Genomic DNA, 20,737 nt, shown 5'->3' with positions numbered 1-20,737 from the left:
GCGCAGGTGAACCGGCAGACCGTCATATGCTTTACGTCCAGGTGCTTCCAATGTGTCACCCTAAATAGTTTAGAAACTTTACACAGTATAAGCATTTAGCCACCCACAACTCAAAAACTTTTTCACGCAACATCTAGGCCTATAGTCTCTTAACAGTGTGGAGGCTTGACGCAGTATAAACGGCATGATCTCATCATAGAATTGTGCATCCACAAGAATTCGTTTTACAGCCCGGCGATTCAATAGACCGTGTGACGTCAGACAAGTCCCCCCAACCCACTACTATAAAGGACCTCTTGTCTCCCGTTAATCACACAATCAAGACTGATGGGAAAAGTAAATGTAAACCGTATTAATAATATTTTTGCCTCAATTTAGTTAAGATGTAGGGCTATCTTAATTTTATTGCACGGTAATTCTTCACAGATGAAGAAGCATTAGTTTTGTAATTTTGAGATAGAAGTATTAAATAAGGATGATAATCCGCAGCAGAGGGCCCAGTGGCCGCGCGACGTACTCTTGCCTACATCTGCCTTTAAATCCCCAGCACCGTGATCACTGTCAGTGTAACATGTATAGGCAAGCTTACAGAAGCAGCAATACAATAAAGTTAAAGACTTTCTCATGCTTTTCTCCTCGACGTTTCAACTAAGATTGGTCTATAATCTCCCGTTCTGATGATGATATATTTTAATATGATAATGACACACCCGGGGCGGGTTACGTTTGTAGACTGATTTGATGTTAAATGTCTCAGGCTCACTTAGTCTTGTAGCTCTTAATTTATATCTGTTTTTTCTATTGACCCTCAAAGGTCACACAAGCAATTCTTTTTTAAACGCATGATTAATTTCACAGTAGGGCGACCGCTCACAAAGATGACGTCTAATGCATTATGGAGACGTGGAATTTCGAATGTGTGCCCTCTCGTATTGTCTAACCTTACATCTAAGGTATTGTGCAGGCCCGCCTGTCCTCCCTCCATCTGAACCTGCACCAGATGAGTTTGCTCTAGCCTAATACTATTATAAAATAGTTAGCCTATAGGCCACAGAAACGGTCAGTGCACCCACATTTTTTCATAACATGCTGTCTATATCATTTTAATTAATCAAATGAGAAGTGTAGACCTATCTCATTCCATTTGAATTAATAACAATGTTGCAACGTTGCAATGTTTAAGGACCAAACAGCCACGTAAATTCGAATGTTTCGACAACAGTATTCTATACTAAATAAATTGTGAGATTTGGGAACGTTATTTCCGGGACTCTTGTGATATTCTGCATTTCCATTGCAGTTTGTTATTGTCCTCTTTGAAAGCAGAATGATAGCGAGCGCCTTTCCATACATCTATAGTGTTCTCATGCCATTGCCACAGCGGAGCCGCGAGACAAAAGCGCGAGCAGTGACATCTAAATTGGTTTAAAGACAAGCAGATGGGGCTCGAGCTCACTGCTGTCACAAGCCGCTCAGGTTTTGTCCAAAAGGGACCCTTTTATATTTATTGACGTAATTACGGGGAGAAATATTATAAATACAATATAATCCTTAAAACGATAAAAAAATAAATGAAAATGGCAGACCGTTGTTTGAACGTTGTAGTGTCGCCCAAATAAAAAATACGTTTTTTTTTTTTTAACAAACTATAGATAAAAAATGTAATCTTTGTTGTTCTGAAACTTGAACATAGGCCTATGCAACTCATAGTATACATATTGACAAACCCTTCATTGATCAATTCACGACCATGTCTAAAAAGCCTGGTCTGGATTCAATTAATTTCAATACAATTTTTTCCCCTTTTCAATGCAATAAAGTTAGATGCCATAACCCGGGTGTAGGCTACGTCAATACGGGACGGTTACGGTAATTGACGAGTCGTTCTGTCTGCAAACCTGTCATCCGTTTCAGATGATCCGTTTAACACCTCCGTTTTCGATCCCAGCTGATGGGGAACATATGCTGCCCCGGTAATGATGAAGAAATAGCGGCCCGTTATTGCCTCTCGCTGCAGGAGACACCGCAGATCGAATTTGGGACTGAGAGCGTTTAATACTCAATTGTCTTCATTCAGTAGAACGACTACATAGGAATTGTGGTGGAAATTGTTACCAAACGATACCAAATGTCGTTAGAACAATAACAATCACATTATCATGATCATGTTGTCAGTCCTTAGACTGACAACATGATTCAAGCTCCATGGCCAAGCTGAAGATTTGCATACCTGCATTGACGTTATACGGGCTGTGGCAACGTTTATTTTGCAGGGATCCTTAAAAAATAAGTTCAGGTTCGACTAATGACAATTTTATAGAAACTAATAGGGCTACATTAGACAATTTATTTCTCAGACGTTGGAATATAGCCCTATTTGTAAACTGAGAAAAAGTGAGACAAAGCTTTCAACTCAATTCAGATTTACACCTGTTATTTAAATTGTATTTATGACAATCTTATAACTGATGATAGCCTATTCTTAAAATATTTGCATTTAGGTAAGCTATAGGCTGAAGTAGCCTAAACAATTATTTATATTTCAATAAATATCAGAAGCTATATTGGTATGTCAGATTTGTATTTGTATTCGAGTTGTTTGTAAACCAAGCTCACATCCACATGCGGCGTGTGTTTGTGTGTGTTTCTATAGCTGTACACCCCTGCCGTAGCCCTGGGCCAGGCTCGTGCGCTAGTCTCTCTTCAGAGTGTTGAGTGGCAGTTAGTGAGACGTCATTGGCTGCTCGCGGAAAGTCTTCTGAGCTGTGGCACGAGAAGAGGGGCAGAGCTACGCCAATCAAGTCCCGTCCGACACCGGCGGCAAAGCACGCGGCACGTCTTTTAAAGGGACTAAAGCCGGCGAGCGCTACGCAGTTACTCACAACTCACCAACCGTTAACTTCCTCGGACTGAACTTCGCGGAGTGTCGCCCTCTGAATCGAAATTCGTAGTAATTAATGCAAAATATAGGCTCTTGTAGTTAAGTTGTTTTGGGCTTAATTGATTTTTCTGCGAGTACAGGGATGTGTTTTATTATTTTTTAACATTGGGATTTCTCTTAATCTTTACAAGGTAAGAAGCTATATTCTGTGAACTGTTATTTGTTACAAATTATTACAATTAGGTAATATAGCCTAAAGTTATAAAACAAAATAAGAATGATAAAAGTCAAATTTTAATCTATTTAGGCTACCTTTTGTAGTTCTTTTATAGCAAATATCAGTTGTCACTGATATGGTCATCAGGCCCAAGTGTAGATTGCAGGCTATACTAAAAAGAGTAAAACTATAATTGTATTATTATATTAATTTTGTATAATATTGTAGGTATTCATATGCATAGTATTAATATTATTCGTGTTGTTGCAGAGAAGGCTTAGTATTTCTGAAAGAAAAGGCTTTCTGGTATGGTTTCACATGTCTCGCTTCGTCTCAATATGTAAAATAATTTGCCGGTGTTTGTCGGCAAATTGTTCACCTCTCCACTATCAGGTTAACTTCACTTTCGGAATTCTCTTATAAACTTGCCTTTCTGAAGCTGTCAAACCACAGACTGTTGTTGCTCCATAACTGTTTTAGGTTACCTGAATGACATACGGCTACGGTAGAGGATCTAAAAGGCCTCTGATTATCCAACATGCCATACTTAACCTTTCAACATGGCAAAATAGTGCCACAATATAGGCTAATCAGATGACAAGATAATATCTTAGAAGGTAAATGCATTGACCGGATTGTAAATTAAATCGTAAACTAACTCTGAGCCGACGACCAGTTCATGAAGTATAGACCAGTATGTCCGCGCCTCTTTCCACATTTAAAACGTTTGCCCTAGTTCTCTTTTAGATCCAGCCTTGTCAGTAAAAGACGCACATTCTCAACAATAATGTGTTAAATAAGATAAATAACATTACATTCTAGTCAATACAAATATGATGTTTCCGAATTATGAACAGAGAAATACAACAATATAAATCATAAAAAATATTTTCTGACAGCCTTTAAATATTACTGTTTTTGTACAGTTGTTATCATTTTTGTCAAAAGAGCCTGATCTTTTCTCTGTCCATGTTACCAGCGGTTCAGCTGGTAAAGGTTTGGAATTCTGTGTGCTTAATATTTTGCTTTGCGCTTGCCAGCAGGAAGTCACTGAGAGTTTCCTGTCTGCAGTGGACCCCACTGGCATGGACACACCCCTCCTACCCAGACCCAACAACATCACCATGACGACCCCACCCAGCTCCTTCCAGCCAGAGCCCCTGACCCCCCCTAGACCTCCACACGGGGCCCCCTCCCCTTCCTCCTCCTCCCTGAAGCCCAACCAGGTGGGTCAGGTGGTGCTGTATGGGGTGCCCATCGTCTCCCTGGTAATAGACCACCAGGAGCGCCTGTGCCTGGCTCAGATCTCCAACACACTGCTGAAGAACTACAGCTACAACGAAATCCACAACCGGCGCGTGGCACTGGGCATCACGTGCGTGCAGTGCACCCCGGTCCAGCTGGAGATCCTGCGGCGTGCGGGCGCCATGCCAATCTCCTCGCGACGGTGCGGCATGATCACCAAGCGCGAGGCCGAGCGCCTGTGCAAGTCCTTCCTGGGGGAGAACTCGCCCCCCAAGCTTCCCGATAACTTTGCCTTCGACGTGTCTCACGAGTGCGCTTGGGGTTGCCGCGGTAACTTCATCCCGGCGCGCTACAACAGCTCGCGGGCCAAGTGCATCAAGTGCTCGTACTGTAACATGTACTTCTCGCCCAACAAGTTTATCTTCCACTCCCACCGCACGCCCGAGGCCAAGTACACGCAGCCCGACGCCGCCAACTTCAACTCTTGGCGCCGCCATCTCAAACTGTCCGACAAGACCCCGCCCGACGACCTGGCGTTCGCGTGGGAGGACGTGAAGGCCATGTTTAATGGGGGCAGCCGAAAGCGTGCCCTGCCCTCCTCCCACTGCCCCCCCATGGGACAGATGAAGGGCATGGGCTCCGTCCTGCCCCACATGATGTCATCCCCAGAGCTGGGGAGCCAGAAGAGGGGCCGCTTTGAGGAGGACGAGGACCTGGATGTGAACAGCCTCTCTCCCAGGAAGGCCCCACGCAGCTACCCCCTCATCCCCGTGCCCAGTAAGAGCTTTGGCATGCTGCACAAGTTCCCCCCCACCTCTCTGTTCCCCAACCCTTACTCCTTCCCCACCTTCGGCCTCTGCCCCCAGAAGAAGGATGACAGCGAGGCTCCTAATAGCCAGAAACCCGCCGGTCTGTCTGGGCTGCTGTGGCCGGGGCGTAAGGACACCTTCTACCCCCCCTTCTGCATGTTCTGGCCCCCCAGGGCCACAGGGGGCATCCCAGTGCCCACCTACCTGCAGCACCAGCCCAGCGCCCTCTCTTCCCTGGCAGAGAGCCCTTCCCTCAGGCAAGCCTTCCTGGACCTGTCGGAGCCCACTGAGGCCGGGGCAGGGGTGGGCGCGGGCATGGGTACCAACCCCAGGTCAGGCCTGTTTGAACCGGAGTGTCCGGCTGTGACCCCTGACCTTCGACCTGTGACCTCAGAGGGCTGGCTGAAGCTGCTCGACCACGCCCCCTCCCTCCAGGCTAGGAAAAGCAGCTACCACTCCGCCTTCCGGCCTGTCGTCAAGGACGCGGAGAGCATCGCCAAGCTCCACGGCAACGTGACGGAAGAGTTTGGATCGGACCGCCACCTGTCTCCCACCACCAGCTGCAGCTACGGCAGCGAGAGTGGGGGGGAGGGGGAGGGAGATGGGCCGGAGAGCGAGGAGGAGGGGGAGGTGGACGTGGAGACCAAGCAGGATGAGGAGGACAGCTTCAGCAGCAGTCTACACCTGAGAGGATTGGGCAAGGGGGGGGAGGAGAGAGGGAGGGACAGTGGAGACTACCCCGGCACCCCCTCAGCCCCCAGCCAGGACCCCCCCAGCCTGCCGGCCTCTCCCCCCGCCAGCCTGGCCATCCCCAGTCCCAGCTCCAGCCCTCCACACCCTCCACTGGAGGAGGCCACCTACAAAAACGTAAATATTCCCTCAAGGCACTTTAGCTAATTATTATTTAAATGGCTGCGCTGGCAGGCCTGATCTGATCTGCATAACCAGATTGATAGCAGCAGCTCCCTGTAGAAATGAGATATTCACAGTGTTGTGAACCCTGCTAATGGCCCCAGTCATGTATTGTTTAATAGCGACATTCTATTTGTTCTCTCTTTGTCATGCCTGCCTGTTAGCCTGCTTAATCTTTAACCTGTCGAGTCCACATTAGCCCTGGCTGCCAGGGGGAAAGAGATGGAGAGAGATGCAAATAGAGAGATGCAGATAGAGAGCCATAGAAAGATAGAGAGCGAGAGAAAGATAAAGGGAAAGAGAAATAAAGGGGCCGAGGGGTTGTACCCTGGGTTAATGAGGAGCTAGCAAAAAAGTTCAGGACCATTAGTAACTGTGTACACACACAAACGCTAGTATTATCCTGCTCCAGACCCCTAGACAACTCTATTTTTCACATCCTTTTCAATGTTGAGCTGTGCTGTACGTAGAAGAACCAACCCTCTTTTGGTCCTCTGCTCCTCTCTCAGCTACACAAAAACAGAGAGGAAGGACTGCCTGCCTACGCCACCAAAGACAACGTCAGCCACGCCGGTGAGTTTCCTACAGTGTTTCCTTCTAGTGTTTCTTTTCTACTAGTGAATGTGTTTTTCCTACACGTAAGTGCATGTTTCTTACTAGAGAGTGTGTGTGTTGGTCATCTGGGGGTAATGTTGGCTTGACGTCCCATTGCTTCTCCTCGCCGATGCTCCTCTCAGAGAGGCAATGTTCTCTGTAGTTCCACAGTTACCCCCCTTTACGATTCCAGATGAGGTGGAGTAATGGTGCCTGCTCTGTTTGTCCCTCTCCTCCCTCCGTCTGTCTGTCTTCTAGATGACAACAAAGAACAGAGCAACTTCTTCCTGTCAGAGAGTGAGGCCTCAGGACCGGAGTACTGGAGGGAGACTCCAGGTAAACACACACACACATACATACAAGGGTGTAGGTTTGGTTGGAACCTTTTTTCAACCAATATTAATATTTTGGGGGGAGATGTTTCGACAGTGTCTTGACTTTGGTACAGACATGTCCCTACTGTCTGTCCCTAAACTTATGCCTGTCCACACACACACACATAAACAAAGTTGGAGTTAAAAAGCCACTTCACTGAGCCTAACATCTTCCTCTGGAGGGGCTGGTAGTCAGCTGTCCCAGACCGGCAGTTTAGGGATTAATATAACTGCACAAACAGATGAAACACGAGATAACACAGGCTACCTCAAAAATGGAGCAACGCCTCATAATGTTCAGGAAGTATTCTAGTGGGAGCCATCACAGTTCAACAGACTATCGTCTCCACGGAGACGAGGTGGCAGCCTCCATCCTCACATTATCGCAGGGATATAATTGCCTTTTTCTCTGCCAAGCCCTCCATCCCTGAGATCAGAGCTTTTCTATCTGTCAGGGAGACATTCACAGTGTTTTATGACATCTATGCCAACATTTATATTATCTATCCCATAATGATCTCCTCACATAATGTATAATGTATTTCAAAAAATTACACGAAACAAATTAAATGAAACCACCTTTGCCTGATTGCGCCATGTCTCCCAGGGCTGCAAGCGGACGTGATTAGGAGCTCTGATTCCACAGCGGCCGAGGCGCCGCCTTAAAGAGACTTCTGTTTCTTGGGAGAAAAATAATCTAATTTTCCATTTATGTAATGCAAACTGCCTTGGCTTTGACTATTCACGGTTAATTGACTGTCAAACGAGGTTGTTATCCTCAGGCACTGTCTGCAAATGTGCTTGTCAAATGAGACAGAGAGAGTAGAGCAGCGGGCTGAATGAGACCAGCACTGGGAGGCTTAAGGAGGGAGGACGGGAGAGAGAGAGGTGGGAGAGAGAGAGGCGAAAGAGAATGAAGATTATACACACACAAAATGGACCAGATCGCTTCATTTAAGGCATTCGATTTGCCTCATTGTCACAGCTCATACTTTGCACACACACAGACACGTGTTTACAAACACACACAGGCTCACACACAGACACGTACATTCCCAGGTTTGTAAATTCATGGGAGAAGGCTCGGTGTGATGAGAAAACTGTGGATATTAGGGAGGCAGTGGGGTGTTGGAGGGAATATGATTAGTGTGGTTTAGAAGGCCCAGGGCACGGACGCACAATCAGGCCTAACGGCAGCCTATAGACTTCAGGCAGCACTCATACAAATCTGTATGATGATGAGAATACTGTTTGGTATGAATGTTGGCTACTAAATCCTCTGTACGGCCCACAATTTGTTGGCCATGGTTTTGTGTCAGAAAACATGTACTGAGACTGACATCTAGAGGACGAGGGGAGTACTCGTCCCCTGTGGCTCACGGTTTAACAAGCTGTGCTTTTAAAAATGGTTTTGAGCTTCACCTAGATGATTGTAACAATCATTTAGTAAAGCTTATTACAGTACAACTTTATCGCAATCAAAACGCCTTGTGTATTTTATGTTAGGTGACCAAACGCAAGAAACACCATCCCCTGTGTCACTGAAGAAGGATGTCGAGAACATGGAGAAAGGTGCAAACAGTCAATTATTATCATTAAATTAAAGTTCTTGTGTTCTAACGATATTGGGTCTTGATGTGTGTTCTTGTGGATCTACTGTTACTAATGTTCTAGTGTCGTCTTATCTGTTCCTCAGAGGAGCTGCAGAAGGTTCTGCTGGAGCAGATAGACCTGCGGAGACGACTAGAACAGGAATTCCATGCTCTGAAAGGCAACTCACCCTTCCCTGTGTTCCGTAAGTCTTCTCTCTTCTCCACTTCCTCCTCCTCTCACTTCCTCCTCACCATTCCTTATTCTCTACTACTTTTTCCTCATTTATCATAGACTCCTCTGTTTGTTCCTTTGGAATTCTTGAGTTTCATTATAATCAATGATCATTTTGAAACAAGTTTCGATTCGGTTCTTTTCCAGATAACTTCCAGGACCAGATGAAGAGAGAGCTGGCCTACAGAGAGGAGATGGTGCAGCAACTACAAATGGTAAGATCCCTGCAGACATCCTCTAGATTACCTCACACACACACACTAATACAAACACACACACACACACAGTATATGAAAGCAACTTATGTTTCTGTTTTGCCTCATTCTCAGATTCCCTATGCGAACATGATACGAAAAGAAAAAATAGGGACACATCTCAACAAAAGCTAAGTGGTGAGTATACAGTGTAATATATTGTGTGGCAGTGTTTATGTAGTGATATATATGCAGGATAGAGGTGGACCAGGACTCTGATGGGTTTGTGTTCCCCCCCCAGGTCTCCTCACTGAGTTTCTGTGAACCTGTGCAGCCTGGAAGAAAAAGACAGAACGCACAGCACTGCTCGAACCATCTGACACAGTTTTGCTTCAAAGATCTGACACTTTTTTGTACTTCTACAACAAACGTGACCTCGTCTCCCCAGAGAGAGACCGACGGAGCCAGTGACGTATGGACCTGCCTACACCCCTGCTCTCCTCAGCTCCTTCTGGACCAAAAACGAGACAGTGTTAAAGACTAGACGGCTGTGTGTCTAAACATGAACTGTCCTAGACCCCCTCCACCCCCGTCCCCCCGCCCTGGACCAACACAGACACACACCTTGGCCGTCTGATGTCTCTCCTACATGATAATGATGATAATGATGTTTCTGTACAGTGATGCCACCATCCCTCCCTCCCTCTTGTGTGTGTCTGTGTGTGTGTGTGTGTGTGTGTTTGTCTCAGTCTGACTGAACTAGCCTCCTGGTTCTAGTCTCAAAAAATGTACCGAATGTATATAAGAAAACGATGCGTTGAATTTATGTTTCAGAGCGTTGAAGCTCAAGCTCTAATGTCTCCCTGTTTCGAGGATGTAAATGGAGAAATTAACATGAAACACAAAATCAATAATGCTATTATTACAAAAAGGTTAATGCAAATGTATTGAAATATGTTCTTGTAGTTTCTCTACTATTTATGTGGATAAATAAAAAGTCTATATAATATTTGAACGCATGTGCTTCATTACATATCATAAAATGCAGTCAGGGAATAATGGACCTGAAACAGGCCCCAAAATTGTGTCATCTATGCTCTGAAAAAATTAAATATAAAAAATGCAATACATCTCGGGGCGCACAAAATTGTCGTCACCAGATGCTCGAGTTGTCAGAGCTTCTGAAGGAGGAGAAACAAAGTTGCCAGCATGGCGTTTACATTCTATGCTCTCATTCAAACGGCTATTCTCTGTGTCAATGCTGTTGCAGTGTTACATGAAGAAAGGTTCCTTAGCAAAAGTAAGCGAGTTTGTAAACGTGATAAGTGTGTTTTGTTTGCATTTGCCATCAAAACCGTAGATAGATAGCTTGTAAAGCTGACAGAATGCATCCCTGTTTGCCGCTAACTAGAGATTTGTAGCTGGATATAGAGCCTCTGGGCTGTAAGGAAATTATATATGGGCTTTGTACAGTTCTCCTGCAGATTTCCTTAAAATGCATTGAATTAAAAACTCGGAAACCCTGCGTTTGCATGTAAGTTAGCCAGGTTTAACGTCCTAGACCTAGACATAGCCAGTCTTGTTGTTAGACCTAACTGAGCCTTCTCTGTCATCAGTTGGGTGGAGTGCGCAACATGGCACCGGAGGGTTTGGCGATGACCCATCGATAAACGCTCAACTTCTGATCCTGATTCGTTCTGTCAAAACTGTTATGAGAGGTATGATAAATTCTTCAACGTAAGGTCTTCACTTCTTACGGCAATATCATCAGCACAACAAAGCAGACTGGTTATTCTAAATTTTCTGTGTCTGATTTCAGTGCCGCTGATTTTAGTGAATTCAGTCTGCATCGTTCTTCTGCTGCTGTTCGGCTGATCCTTCCAGCCATGGACTCGGACACCTTCCAAGAGCCAAAATCCAAGCCACTCTGACATAACTGGTCCAGTTATCTGACAGAACTAACCGAGACTGGAGAAAAAACAGTGATATTAGCCGGACACACCGGTGTTTACACACCTCCGAGATAGGAGCATCACGATCAGTAGCCTACTGATCACGATTAACGATGCCAATGCAACATAAGGATTAGGCTACTCATACCATGTGAAAGACTAAAGCACCATGACAAACTGTACACACATTTTTAAGCGTTTTTTATTTGTAGGATATTTAACTCTACATATTATAGTGTAAATGAATGGGACAAGTAGCTCTGTTCGACTGGTCTGAATATTCTGATACTTCTCCTGGAGTAGGGCAACATGACATCAGGTTTTGGGAAAGTGAAATGTGTATTAGTAAGTATAAGCATTTGCAACTAAATGTTTTTTAATGTGTTATACTTGTTTGTATGCAATAAACACGTAGCCTATGTGTTGAAAAGACCAATGCTTTAATTCACGGTCCTTGCCACATCTAATGTTTGTCTGAAACAGTTCATAATCTGGACAAGAATCTATAAACAAGAACGTATAACCTACTTAAATGTTCTGACAATCTACAGTACATAACAGGGTTTGGAAAAGTGAAGTGTGTATTAAGCATGCGTTGGCCACTATAAATGTTTTTAAACTTTTATATTGTTTGTAGGCCTACGCACTAGGCTAAACACGTATGTGAGCTGAAAGGACAAGCGCTTTAATTCTTTCATGATCCACATCATATACAATGTTTGTCTGAAACAAACCTGTCTGTATTTATTTCAACCAGGGGATCCGTGGCACAGACAAACAACCCCTTCTCATAATCTCCATTGGTGCCCGTATTAGAGGCTGTGTTTGCCAGTGGTCCTGGGAAAACGTTTTTATTAACGGTAGTTTGGACCTAAATACACGAAGTAAGGGATATTTTTTTGACAGAATTAATACCATATGTTTATCGGTGGGATTAATGGTATAAAGCCGTTTTATCTTAGATTAGCGTGACTTAATCTTAGCTCAAGATAGTGTGATTTTAAGTGATGATGGGGCATTAGGGAGACTTCACACGAGGAGAGAGATGGAAGGCCTTCCCTGATCAGTACAAGGGGCGCTTCACACGACGGGAGCAGGGGCTTACAGTGGACAATAGTTTGGTAACAAGTGCAAACGGTTTAATTGAATATTGTTGGCTAGGGGTTAGGAATGTATGAGTGTAACATTTGTATAACAACAAAACATCAGAGAATAATATTTAGCAATAGCCTACTGTTATTTTGATGTAGAATTAGTGACTGAAAGAGGCTTTGGGTGTGGATTGGCAACGTGCGAAAGAGGTTTTTTAGCTTTGATAATACTTTCTGCTATATTAAATCGATTAATGCAAAAATACATGCAAATATGATCCATCTGTGAGTTGTTATTGAGATAGGCTACATATGTTTTTCTTTTAATGAATGATTATTCTGTAAATCGTCTTAAATGATTAATATATTGGACGAATCATGGGGAGTGTGCGTGGGTGCGTATGAATTTGTGTGCGTGTGTCACTCTCACTAAGTGACTAGTACATATTTTCGCGAGTACGTAACCATTGTTTCATTTACCATTCAAAGCAATTTCACAATTCACATTAGACAATAAGAACTAATAGGCATATCTACAGACAGCTTTCTCAGAAGACCCTAAACACAACAAACACCACGCCCAGAAGAGGTAGCTAGGTCATTCAAATAGTTTTACTCCGTTATATAGCAATAAAATGTTCCTGGCACTTCTTCAATACTGCATACATTCGTCGGAATATAGCTATTGTCTGTTATTTATCAGTTAGCTAGCTTTCTAGCACTGCCTGACACTGCTGTAATTGATTTGGAAATGTTTCTAGCACTCGTACTGGCTCTTCCTACCTTAATTCGGGGTTAGGTGTTACTTGTAGCCTAGGCACTTCAGACCCTCAGTTCTAGATATGGTATCGTCTTATCTGTATAGTAATAATAATAATAATAGTATTACTATTAAGTCTGGTTAACGTTGGTTCATCAAGCCTACAGTACGACTACAAACTAACTTCACATGTTCTGTCGGGTTCTGCTACAAGCTAACGTTATACTTAAAGCTAGCGTTAGCTAGCTGGCTAGCTACAAGCTGTGACTTTCAAAAGACAGGCCGATTTTCTAGTTCAATGTGTTTATAGCGATGTGTTAAGTATTTTTCCTTTTTATGTCCTGGCCGCTTCGGTCATATAGTCTGATCCGAGCTCCGATCAATCCAGACTGATACATGCTATGCTGATACATCTATGCCACATAACACTCCCAGTTGGCAAAACTTTAACTAAAATCTTTCCAATAATGTCACGTACAGATCATGAACCAGATTTAGTGTTCAGTCGGTTGAATAAGGGTTCACAGTGCTGAGCTCAGTATTAATTGTGCCAGATTTATAACTACATGACAGAATCTAGCATTCATAAGTAAAAGAGCTCCGGGTATTGTAGCGTCACGCAGGGCATCGTACCAGAGATACCGCTCACCAGAAATAATCCCCCTATTTCATCTCATGTGAATTATGATAAAGAAAGTGAATTATGATTATCAAAATAAAGTAGTATTTACTGTGTACTGTCTGCAGGCCTGAAACTGCTCTCAGAGCAATGAATAGCTGCCATTATCGGAGCGATCAGTGCCTAGTCCTTGCTACAGTGTGTGGCTGGTGTGGAGGTAGTCTATGTGCAATGTCTGGGGTTTTATATTCTAATTGTGACTGTAGGAAAGTGCTGCCATGGCGAGCAGACGGGCGTTAAAGGCGGTGCTAATTGACCTAAGCGGAACACTCCATGTAGAGGACTGTGCTGTTCCCGGGGCCCAGGAAGCCCTCCGCAGGTGACCTGGTCCTCTTCTGACCCATACTACCTCTAACTCCATACTCCTTTTTTCTTTTACCCTCACAATGGGCTATACCCCAGGCCCTATAACTTAGCCTCTATCCTCCCTACTAAATATCCTAGCCCTTACTTCCTCTAACAGGCTGAAGCTGTCGTCCTCCTCTTCGGCTCAGCAGGTTACGTCAGTCCTCAGTGGCCGTGAAGTTTGTGACCAACACCACCAAGGAGTGTAGGCGGAGCCTTTTGGAGCGGCTGCAACGGCTGAACTTTGACCTGGAGGAGCGGGAGATCTTCACCTCGCTGAGCGCGGCATGTCGCCTGCTGGAGCAGAGGAGAGAGCGCCCCCTGCTGCTAGTGGAGGACAGCGCTCTGGAGGACTTCTCAGGCGAGGGATAGGACTGGGAGAGGAGGGCAGCAGTGTGTCTTAGTGTGCGTGCTAGGATACAATGTATAACAGACAAGGTGTATATTGCAGGTCTGGACACGTCCGAGCCCAACGCTGTGGTGATAGGACTAGCACCCGAACACTTCAACTACCAGACACTGAACAAGGCCTTCAGGTAACTCTAACAATGTAGCTGACCTCACATGGTTGACTATCACAATGTTTTCTTTTTCCTTTTTCCTCCCTCCCTCTTCATCTATCCCCCTCCCTCCCTCCCTCCCTCCCTCCCTCCCTCCCTCCCTCCCTCCCTCCCTCCCTCCCTCCCTCCCTCCCTCCCTCCCTCCCTCCCTCCCTCCCTCCCTCCCTCCCTCCCTCCCTCCCTCCCTCCCTCCCTCCCTCCCTCCCTCCCTCAGGTTGGTTCTGGAGGGTGCCTCCCTCATAGCCATTCACAAGGCCCGGTACTACCGCCGGCAGGACGGGCTGGCGCTGGGGCCCGGTCCGTTTGTGGCGGGACTAGAGTATGCCACAGAGCGGCAGGCGGAGGTGGTGGGCAAACCTGAGCAGAGCTTCTTCCTGGAGGCTCTCCGAGAGCTGGGCTGCAGCCCTGAGGACGCCATCATGATAGGAGACGTGAGTGGTCTGCTCACGCCAGGGGCCACGTTTGAAGACACTAAAAATGTGCACTCCTCCCTCCCTTCCTGGGAGTAACACTGTGCCCGACCCTATAGAGGTTGGTCACTTCTTGTTTGTGCCTCTATAGGACGCACGGGACGATGTTGGCGGTGCCCAGAAGGCAGGCATGAAGGGAATCCTAGTTAAAACTGGTGAGAGACTCTATATTCTGTGTGTTTGTGCCATGTCCTGTGACATGCACAAATGTGTGACTATGAGCTGTGTCTCCTGCAGGTAAATACAGGGAGGGTGATGAGAAGAAGATTTCCCCTCCTCCATATCTGACCTGTGATGACTTTGTCCAGGCTGTAGACCACATCCTTCATCACCTGGTCTAGATGGCCAGCTCCCTATCATCTGGTATAACTAACCAGCTGACCTGGTCTAGCTAAGCCTCTAACTTACCCTCCCTTTCAAGTGCTGTTCATCCGTCCTGCTTCGAACAAGCTCACCTCTAGAATACCCCTCCTCCAGCCAGCTCACCTTCAACTCCAGAACAGCCCTCCCCAGAACCAGGTCAGTTCCACCTCCAGAACACTCCTTCTCCAGTCAGCTAACCTCCACTTCCAGGACACCCCTCCTCCGGCCAGCGGAACAGTGCTCCATCTCATATAACCTTCCTCCCAGGGCAGCCAGCCTGATGACTAGCTGCCAGCTTGTTCTGTTTGTGTGTTTGTCATGAGGAATGCATAATGTGTCAAACTAGAATGTTGAACCATGAACATTTTATTTTTGGGTTTTAATAAAACGACAAAACTGAGTGTTGCTCATTGTGTTTGGTTGAGCAGAGCAATGGAACTGCGAACACCTTCAGTATAATTATAAATATATATACACAGATTATGAGTATATACAAGGGAGAACTCCCAGAGGAACCAGGTTGGGATGCATGTGTGTCCTGTACACGTGTGTGTGTGTTCTGTACACGTGTGTGTGTGTTCTGTACACGTGTGTTTTCTGTACGCGTTTGTTTTCAGACAGACTCGTACTCCGTCTCCCAGGCGCTGTACCTGTCAGTCAGGCTGCGGGCTGAGGGCTTAGAGTGAGTGATAACCTCCAGGAAGTCTTCCGTTGTCACGGTTTCCAACTCGATCACAGGCATGTCTGACTTCCCTGAGAGAACAGAGAACAGTCAGATAAGGCCCATCTGCTTGTCTGTCTCCCTGCCTGTCTGTCTCCCTGCCTGTCTGTCTCCCTGCCTGTCTGTTGGTCTTACCCTCCTGGTGGGACTCCAGAGCATCAAAGATCTTGCGTACCGGCCTCATAGCAGCCTCTTTACACACCAGCCGAATGTCTGAACCTGAGTAGCCCTCTGTCTCCTGGAACGTAAACAGGAAGTATCCTTAAACACAGACAGGAAATACCACTGCTCAACTAGAAAGGAAACACATATGTCCTTACTTCCAGGGATGGATCATTACATCTGAGATCCTCGTCTGGGATGTAGAAACAAACGCTCACTCATACCTGTGCCAGCGTCTCATAGGTCAGATCCGTGCGTAGCTCCACCCCTCCTGTGCAGCTGACTGGCGGCAACCAATGAGAGATCATGGCCTGACGGGCTGGACAGGAGGGAAGACCAACCAGAATCCTCTTCTCTAACCGTCGCAGCATGGCATGATCTAGCTCCCTGAGAGAGGGAGGGAGGGAGAAGGACAGCGGAAAGAGAAGTGGAGGAGTGAGAGAGAGAATGAGGGAGGAAGGAGGTAGAGAGGCCTGGGTTCTCACCAGGGCAGGTTGGATGCGGCCAGAACAAACACCAGGTCATCAGAACGAGCCAGACCATCCATCTGGACCAGCAGCTCTGTTTTCATCCTCCTACTGCCCTCATGCTCTCCTCTAGGAGACAGGACACAAGGTAACATGACACAAAGAGGGGGGAGACAGTAGGGAGGAGGGGAGAGGAAATAGGGAAGGGGGGGAAGAGTAGGGAAGAACAAAGTTTGGTCCATGTTCTAAACCCCTCCAATCTCCCCCAGCCTCCACTCTGCATCCCCCCATATCACCTCCCTGTCTCACCCCTGTCCAGTCCTCTGGCCCATAACTGACTCCAGCTCATCAAGGAAGATGGTGGAGGGGGCGTGGTACCGAGCCAGCTCAAACAGCACCTGCATGAGCACACAACAGTGTTTGTGTGTGTGTGTGTGTGTGTATATCCTAAACGTGGGCACCGTGCAGTGGGACGAGACCCTCACCCTGACCAGCTTCTCGGAGTCTCCTCTCCACTTGCTGACGATGCTGGAGGCGGAGATGTTGAAGAAGGTGGTGTTACACTCGGTAGCTACAGCCTTGGCCAGCAGAGTTTTCCCTGTACCTAAAGAGGAGGAGGGAGAGGGAGAGAGGAGCGGTGAAGAACAGAAGAAGGAAAGGAGGTGAAGAGGAGGAAGAGGGTGGAGAAGGAAGGGGGGGGGGGTGTCTCACCTGGTGGACCGAAAAGCAGCAGACCTTTCCATGGAGACAGGATCCCCGTAAACAACTGAGGATACTGAGGAGAGGAGAGGAGGAAGGACAAGGAGGAGAGGAGAGGAGGAAGGACAAGGAGGAGAGGAGGAAGGACAAGGAGGAGAGGAGAGTATTAAACAGTCACATCCTAGAAATCCTCAAATAGCGATGATCCATGTTCTAGAGTGTGGTGTTCCTCCATGCATCTGTGTGTGTGTGTGTGTGTGTGTGTCAAGATGCGGCCCCATATTTGTCGTCATCACTGTGATGGAGGGTGTGTATTAGTTGGTGATTGGCTGGTATTCAAGTATGGATTAAGTGTCAGGTTAAGAAATGTCCCTGGCCTGGGCCTGGGTCCAGGGCGGTAGGTGAAATACCAGAGCAGGCGGAGGGGCGCTACCTTAATAGGGTAGACGACAGCCTCTTTGACTAATCGCTTGGCGGCCTGCAAGCCGATGATGTCATCCCAGTGCACGTTGGGGTTGTTTAAATAGATGTCCTTCAGGAGGGCGGAGAGAGATGGAGACTTATTAGCACAGTAGGCAGGCAGGAAGGCAGACATTCACACACAAACACACACACACACACACACACACACTCATACAGCTTGAAGACACCATAGAGGACATTGATCGGACTACAGAGGTTCTCTGCTGCCCTCTAGTGGTAGAACTGCAGCTATGGAGCAGCACGGGGTGTGCTCTGTGGTCCAGTCACATGGGGATGGTCAGCAGCTTCCTCCTGTCTCACCCTACTGATGATGGCAGCCAGCTCCTTCATCTCACTGTTCATCCCACTGAGCGCACTGATGGGCTTCAGCAGACGCTCCTGAGACGGAGGGAAGGGGGTAGGGAGGGAGGGGGTGAGGGAGGGAGAGAGGGGGTGAGGGAGGGAGGGAGGGGGTGAGGGAGGGAGGGAGGGAGGGGGGGGGGAGAATGAATGACAAAGAGATCGAAAGAGAGTTAGTGAGAACAATATAGAACGGCTTTGGGGGGGGGGGGGGGGCAGGGGTACTTGCCATGGTGACAGGGACAGATACCCTGGAGATGGGGTGGTCACCAAGGACACCGGGGTAGTTACCATGGGGTCTGGGGGGCAGGACAGGGGAGCCATGTCGGCCGCTGCTCCTTTAAGGGCGTCCTGGATCAGACCTCTGTAGTCAATCAGCTGAGCCTGAGACAGGGCACACAGCACAGCAAACTTTACCACTGTCCTAGCCTCTCTGGACCTGTGTGTGTGAGAGTGTGTGTGTGAGTGTGTGTGTGAGAGTGTGTGTGTGTGTGTCAGCCACCTTCCGTGGCAGAGGCCCCTCCCCTGCTCCATTGCGGGGGATGGAGGAGACGTTGAGGCCGAAGTCGCAAGACTCTGGAGGAGAGTAGTGACCGTTCCCCTACACACACACACACATACAAATACACACACACATACACACACACACGCCAGGAGTCACACTCTAATCACATAGTTCCGTTTACTGGAGCTACTAGAACCATGGAGAACTACCGCTGATCTAGAACACCTAGTTGTTTGGTTATTCAACATATTCATTTGTTAGAAGAGTAGTAGAACATACGCTAGAGGGTTTACTGGTCTCCTTGGCAACCATCTTCGACTCTTTCTTAACCCCAGACTGAGGTCTTCGGGAGGAGCCTATCCTGGGGAGAGGTGGAACCACAGTACAGGGGGTTCTGACAGACGGAGAGAGAAATATTTAGAAGAGTCAATGGTGGTGGGGTGGAGGGATGCAGGATGGGGGTGGTGGGGTGGAGGGATGCAGTATGTGGGTGGTGGGGTGGAGGGATGCAGGATGGGGGTGGTGGGGTGGAGGGATGCAGTATGGGGGTGGTGGGGTGGAGGGATGCAGTATGTGGGTGGTGGGGTGGAGGGATGCAGGGTGGGGGTGGTGGGGTGGAGGGATGCAGTATGGGAGTGGTGGGGTGGAGGGATGCAGTATGTGGGTGGTGGGGTGGAGGGATGCAGGATGGGGGTGGTGGGGTGGAGGGATGCAGTATGGGGGTGGTGGGGTGGAGGGATGCAGTATGTGGGTGGTGGGGTGGAGGGATGCAGGGTGGGGGTGGTGGGGTGGAGGGATGCAGTATGTGGGTGGTGGGGTGGAGGGATGCAGGGTGGGGGTGGTGGGGTGGAGGGATGCAGGATGGGGGTGATGGGGTCGAGGTATGGAAGTCAGAAGGTGGTTCAGGAGTGTGATAACTCACCTCTTTTTACCACAGCTTCTGGGCTGCCGGCTTTCAACTGCACAGAGGGAAACAGCCAGGGTTAGAACACAGCGCTTACCACTATGCCTGTGTGTGTGTGTGTGTGTGTGTGTGTGTGTGTGTGTGTGTGTGTGTGTGTGTGTGTGTGTGTGTGTGACTCCACCTGGCTCAAGGACTTTCTTGGTGAGCTTAGGGTGCTTCTGGAACTTGATGTAGTAGTAGCTCTCATACTCCATCAGAACCGTCTCCAGGTCCACATTGTCACACACCTCAAACCTCCGCAGGCCCACGCTAGTCTCCTGATCCAGAGTACGGGCAGCATCCATGTACCTGACACACACACACACAGTGATCATACCAATTTCTTTCTCTCTATTATACACAAACACACACACACCTCCAGTATATATAAATGATCGTGACCATCTTACCCCTGCTCTGTGAGATGGTGATAGATCAATATGAGTATATTTCTTCGCCTGGTCTCTGTTCTCAGCTCATCCTAGTGAGAGAGAAGTAATTAATTAATTAAAGAAATCCCTCCACTAGATGGCGCTGTATCTGTTCCAAACATTCCTCGGCTCTGCTGTGAGTGTGACATATCGCCTAGGTAACCGGTGGACGCTCATTGACTCCACACTCACTGCATTTAGTTAGCTACAGAAAGTGTTAGCTAGCTAGCTAGCTTGCTAATTAGCTAATCGCAGTCGACATGCGTAACTGACATTACATGCAGGGCATTACCCTTCGCACTTTTTGTAATAGCTAAGCCATTCATAAAGCTTTATAAGTTCGCCGCTGTTGAAAGATAAGGTATCTCTATAGTTTATCCCCCCACTTCCAGTTGGCATTATTATTGCAAGCTCTACAATATGTCGTTTGCGGCCGACACACATTTAGACACAACAAAAACAGTGTCGCTAATCTAGCTAGCACTGACTATAAACGTTAATGAGTTCACTTTGTTTGACAACATCAAGCGAAAAGCAATGCTCCACTCACCGCCTCTCTGGCTTGATTTGCTGTTTTGATCGCTTGATATGAGAGCTCCATCGTCCTGTGTGAGGATTGCAGTATGCCTCTGCTGCGAGATCCACGGCTAAAGTAACTTATAGTGCTAGACTAGCAGGGCTGCAGCACGCCAAGCTGCCAATCTCAACTCTGACTAA

The 20,737-nt window shown here is 47.2% G+C and overlaps 4 protein-coding genes across 8 annotated transcripts; 3 read left to right on the top strand and 1 right to left on the bottom strand.

Annotated features, from left to right (window-relative positions):
- The first annotated feature begins 4,183 nt into the window (after positions 1–4,183).
- skor2 (SKI family transcriptional corepressor 2) lies at positions 4,184–9,245 on the top strand. The gene is made up of 7 exons (XM_067250930.1): positions 4,184–6,019; positions 6,574–6,637; positions 6,917–6,994; positions 8,539–8,604; positions 8,729–8,827; positions 9,004–9,071; positions 9,186–9,245. The coding sequence occupies exons 1-7, from the start codon at positions 4,184–4,186 to the stop codon at positions 9,243–9,245; spliced, it is 2,271 nt and encodes a 756-aa protein (XP_067107031.1).
- A 994-nt stretch (positions 9,246–10,239) lies between these two features.
- ier3ip1 (immediate early response 3 interacting protein 1) lies at positions 10,240–11,434 on the top strand. Its single transcript, XM_067251040.1, has 3 exons — positions 10,240–10,350; positions 10,667–10,768; positions 10,870–11,434. Exons 1-3 carry the CDS (start codon positions 10,260–10,262, stop codon positions 10,923–10,925), a joined length of 249 nt encoding a protein of 82 aa, XP_067107141.1. The 5' UTR covers positions 10,240–10,259; the 3' UTR covers positions 10,926–11,434.
- A 667-nt stretch (positions 11,435–12,101) lies between these two features.
- Positions 12,102–15,669, top strand: hdhd2 (haloacid dehalogenase-like hydrolase domain containing 2). Of its 4 annotated transcripts, none has more exons than XM_067250089.1 (7): positions 12,102–12,123; positions 13,739–13,851; positions 14,030–14,238; positions 14,329–14,413; positions 14,652–14,868; positions 14,999–15,062; positions 15,145–15,669. In XM_067250089.1, exons 2-7 carry the CDS (start codon positions 13,751–13,753, stop codon positions 15,246–15,248), a joined length of 780 nt encoding a protein of 259 aa, XP_067106190.1. In that variant the 5' UTR covers positions 12,102–12,123; positions 13,739–13,750; the 3' UTR covers positions 15,249–15,669. The 4 variants fall into 4 exon arrangements, with proteins under 4 accessions (XP_067106190.1, XP_067106189.1, XP_067106188.1 ...); XM_067250088.1 differs by lacking the exon at positions 12,102–12,123 and adding an exon at positions 12,648–12,682; XM_067250087.1 differs by lacking the exon at positions 12,102–12,123 and adding an exon at positions 12,648–12,682 and having other exon boundaries at positions 14,027–14,238.
- A 214-nt stretch (positions 15,670–15,883) lies between these two features.
- katnal2 (katanin p60 subunit A-like 2) lies at positions 15,884–20,621 on the bottom strand. Of its 2 annotated transcripts, none has more exons than XM_067250837.1 (16): positions 20,571–20,621; positions 20,000–20,070; positions 19,732–19,898; positions 19,569–19,605; positions 18,926–19,040; positions 18,644–18,742; positions 18,433–18,525; positions 18,103–18,180; positions 17,753–17,851; positions 17,332–17,395; positions 17,106–17,224; positions 16,930–17,018; positions 16,639–16,749; positions 16,378–16,540; positions 16,127–16,229; positions 15,884–16,023 (listed from the first exon to the last, which is right to left on the bottom strand). In XM_067250837.1, exons 1-16 carry the CDS (start codon positions 20,619–20,621, stop codon positions 15,884–15,886), a joined length of 1,599 nt encoding a protein of 532 aa, XP_067106938.1. The 2 variants fall into 2 exon arrangements, with proteins under 2 accessions (XP_067106938.1, XP_067106939.1); XM_067250838.1 differs by having other exon boundaries at positions 18,103–18,209; positions 18,465–18,519; positions 18,926–19,022.
- Between the last annotated feature and the right edge of the window lie 116 nt (positions 20,622–20,737).

This window comes from Osmerus mordax, chromosome 14 (assembly GCF_038355195.1).
Source record: "Osmerus mordax isolate fOsmMor3 chromosome 14, fOsmMor3.pri, whole genome shotgun sequence".
Classification (NCBI taxonomy): Eukaryota; Metazoa; Chordata; class Actinopteri; order Osmeriformes; family Osmeridae; genus Osmerus; species Osmerus mordax.
This window is presented reverse-complemented; position numbering and strand designations above follow the sequence as displayed.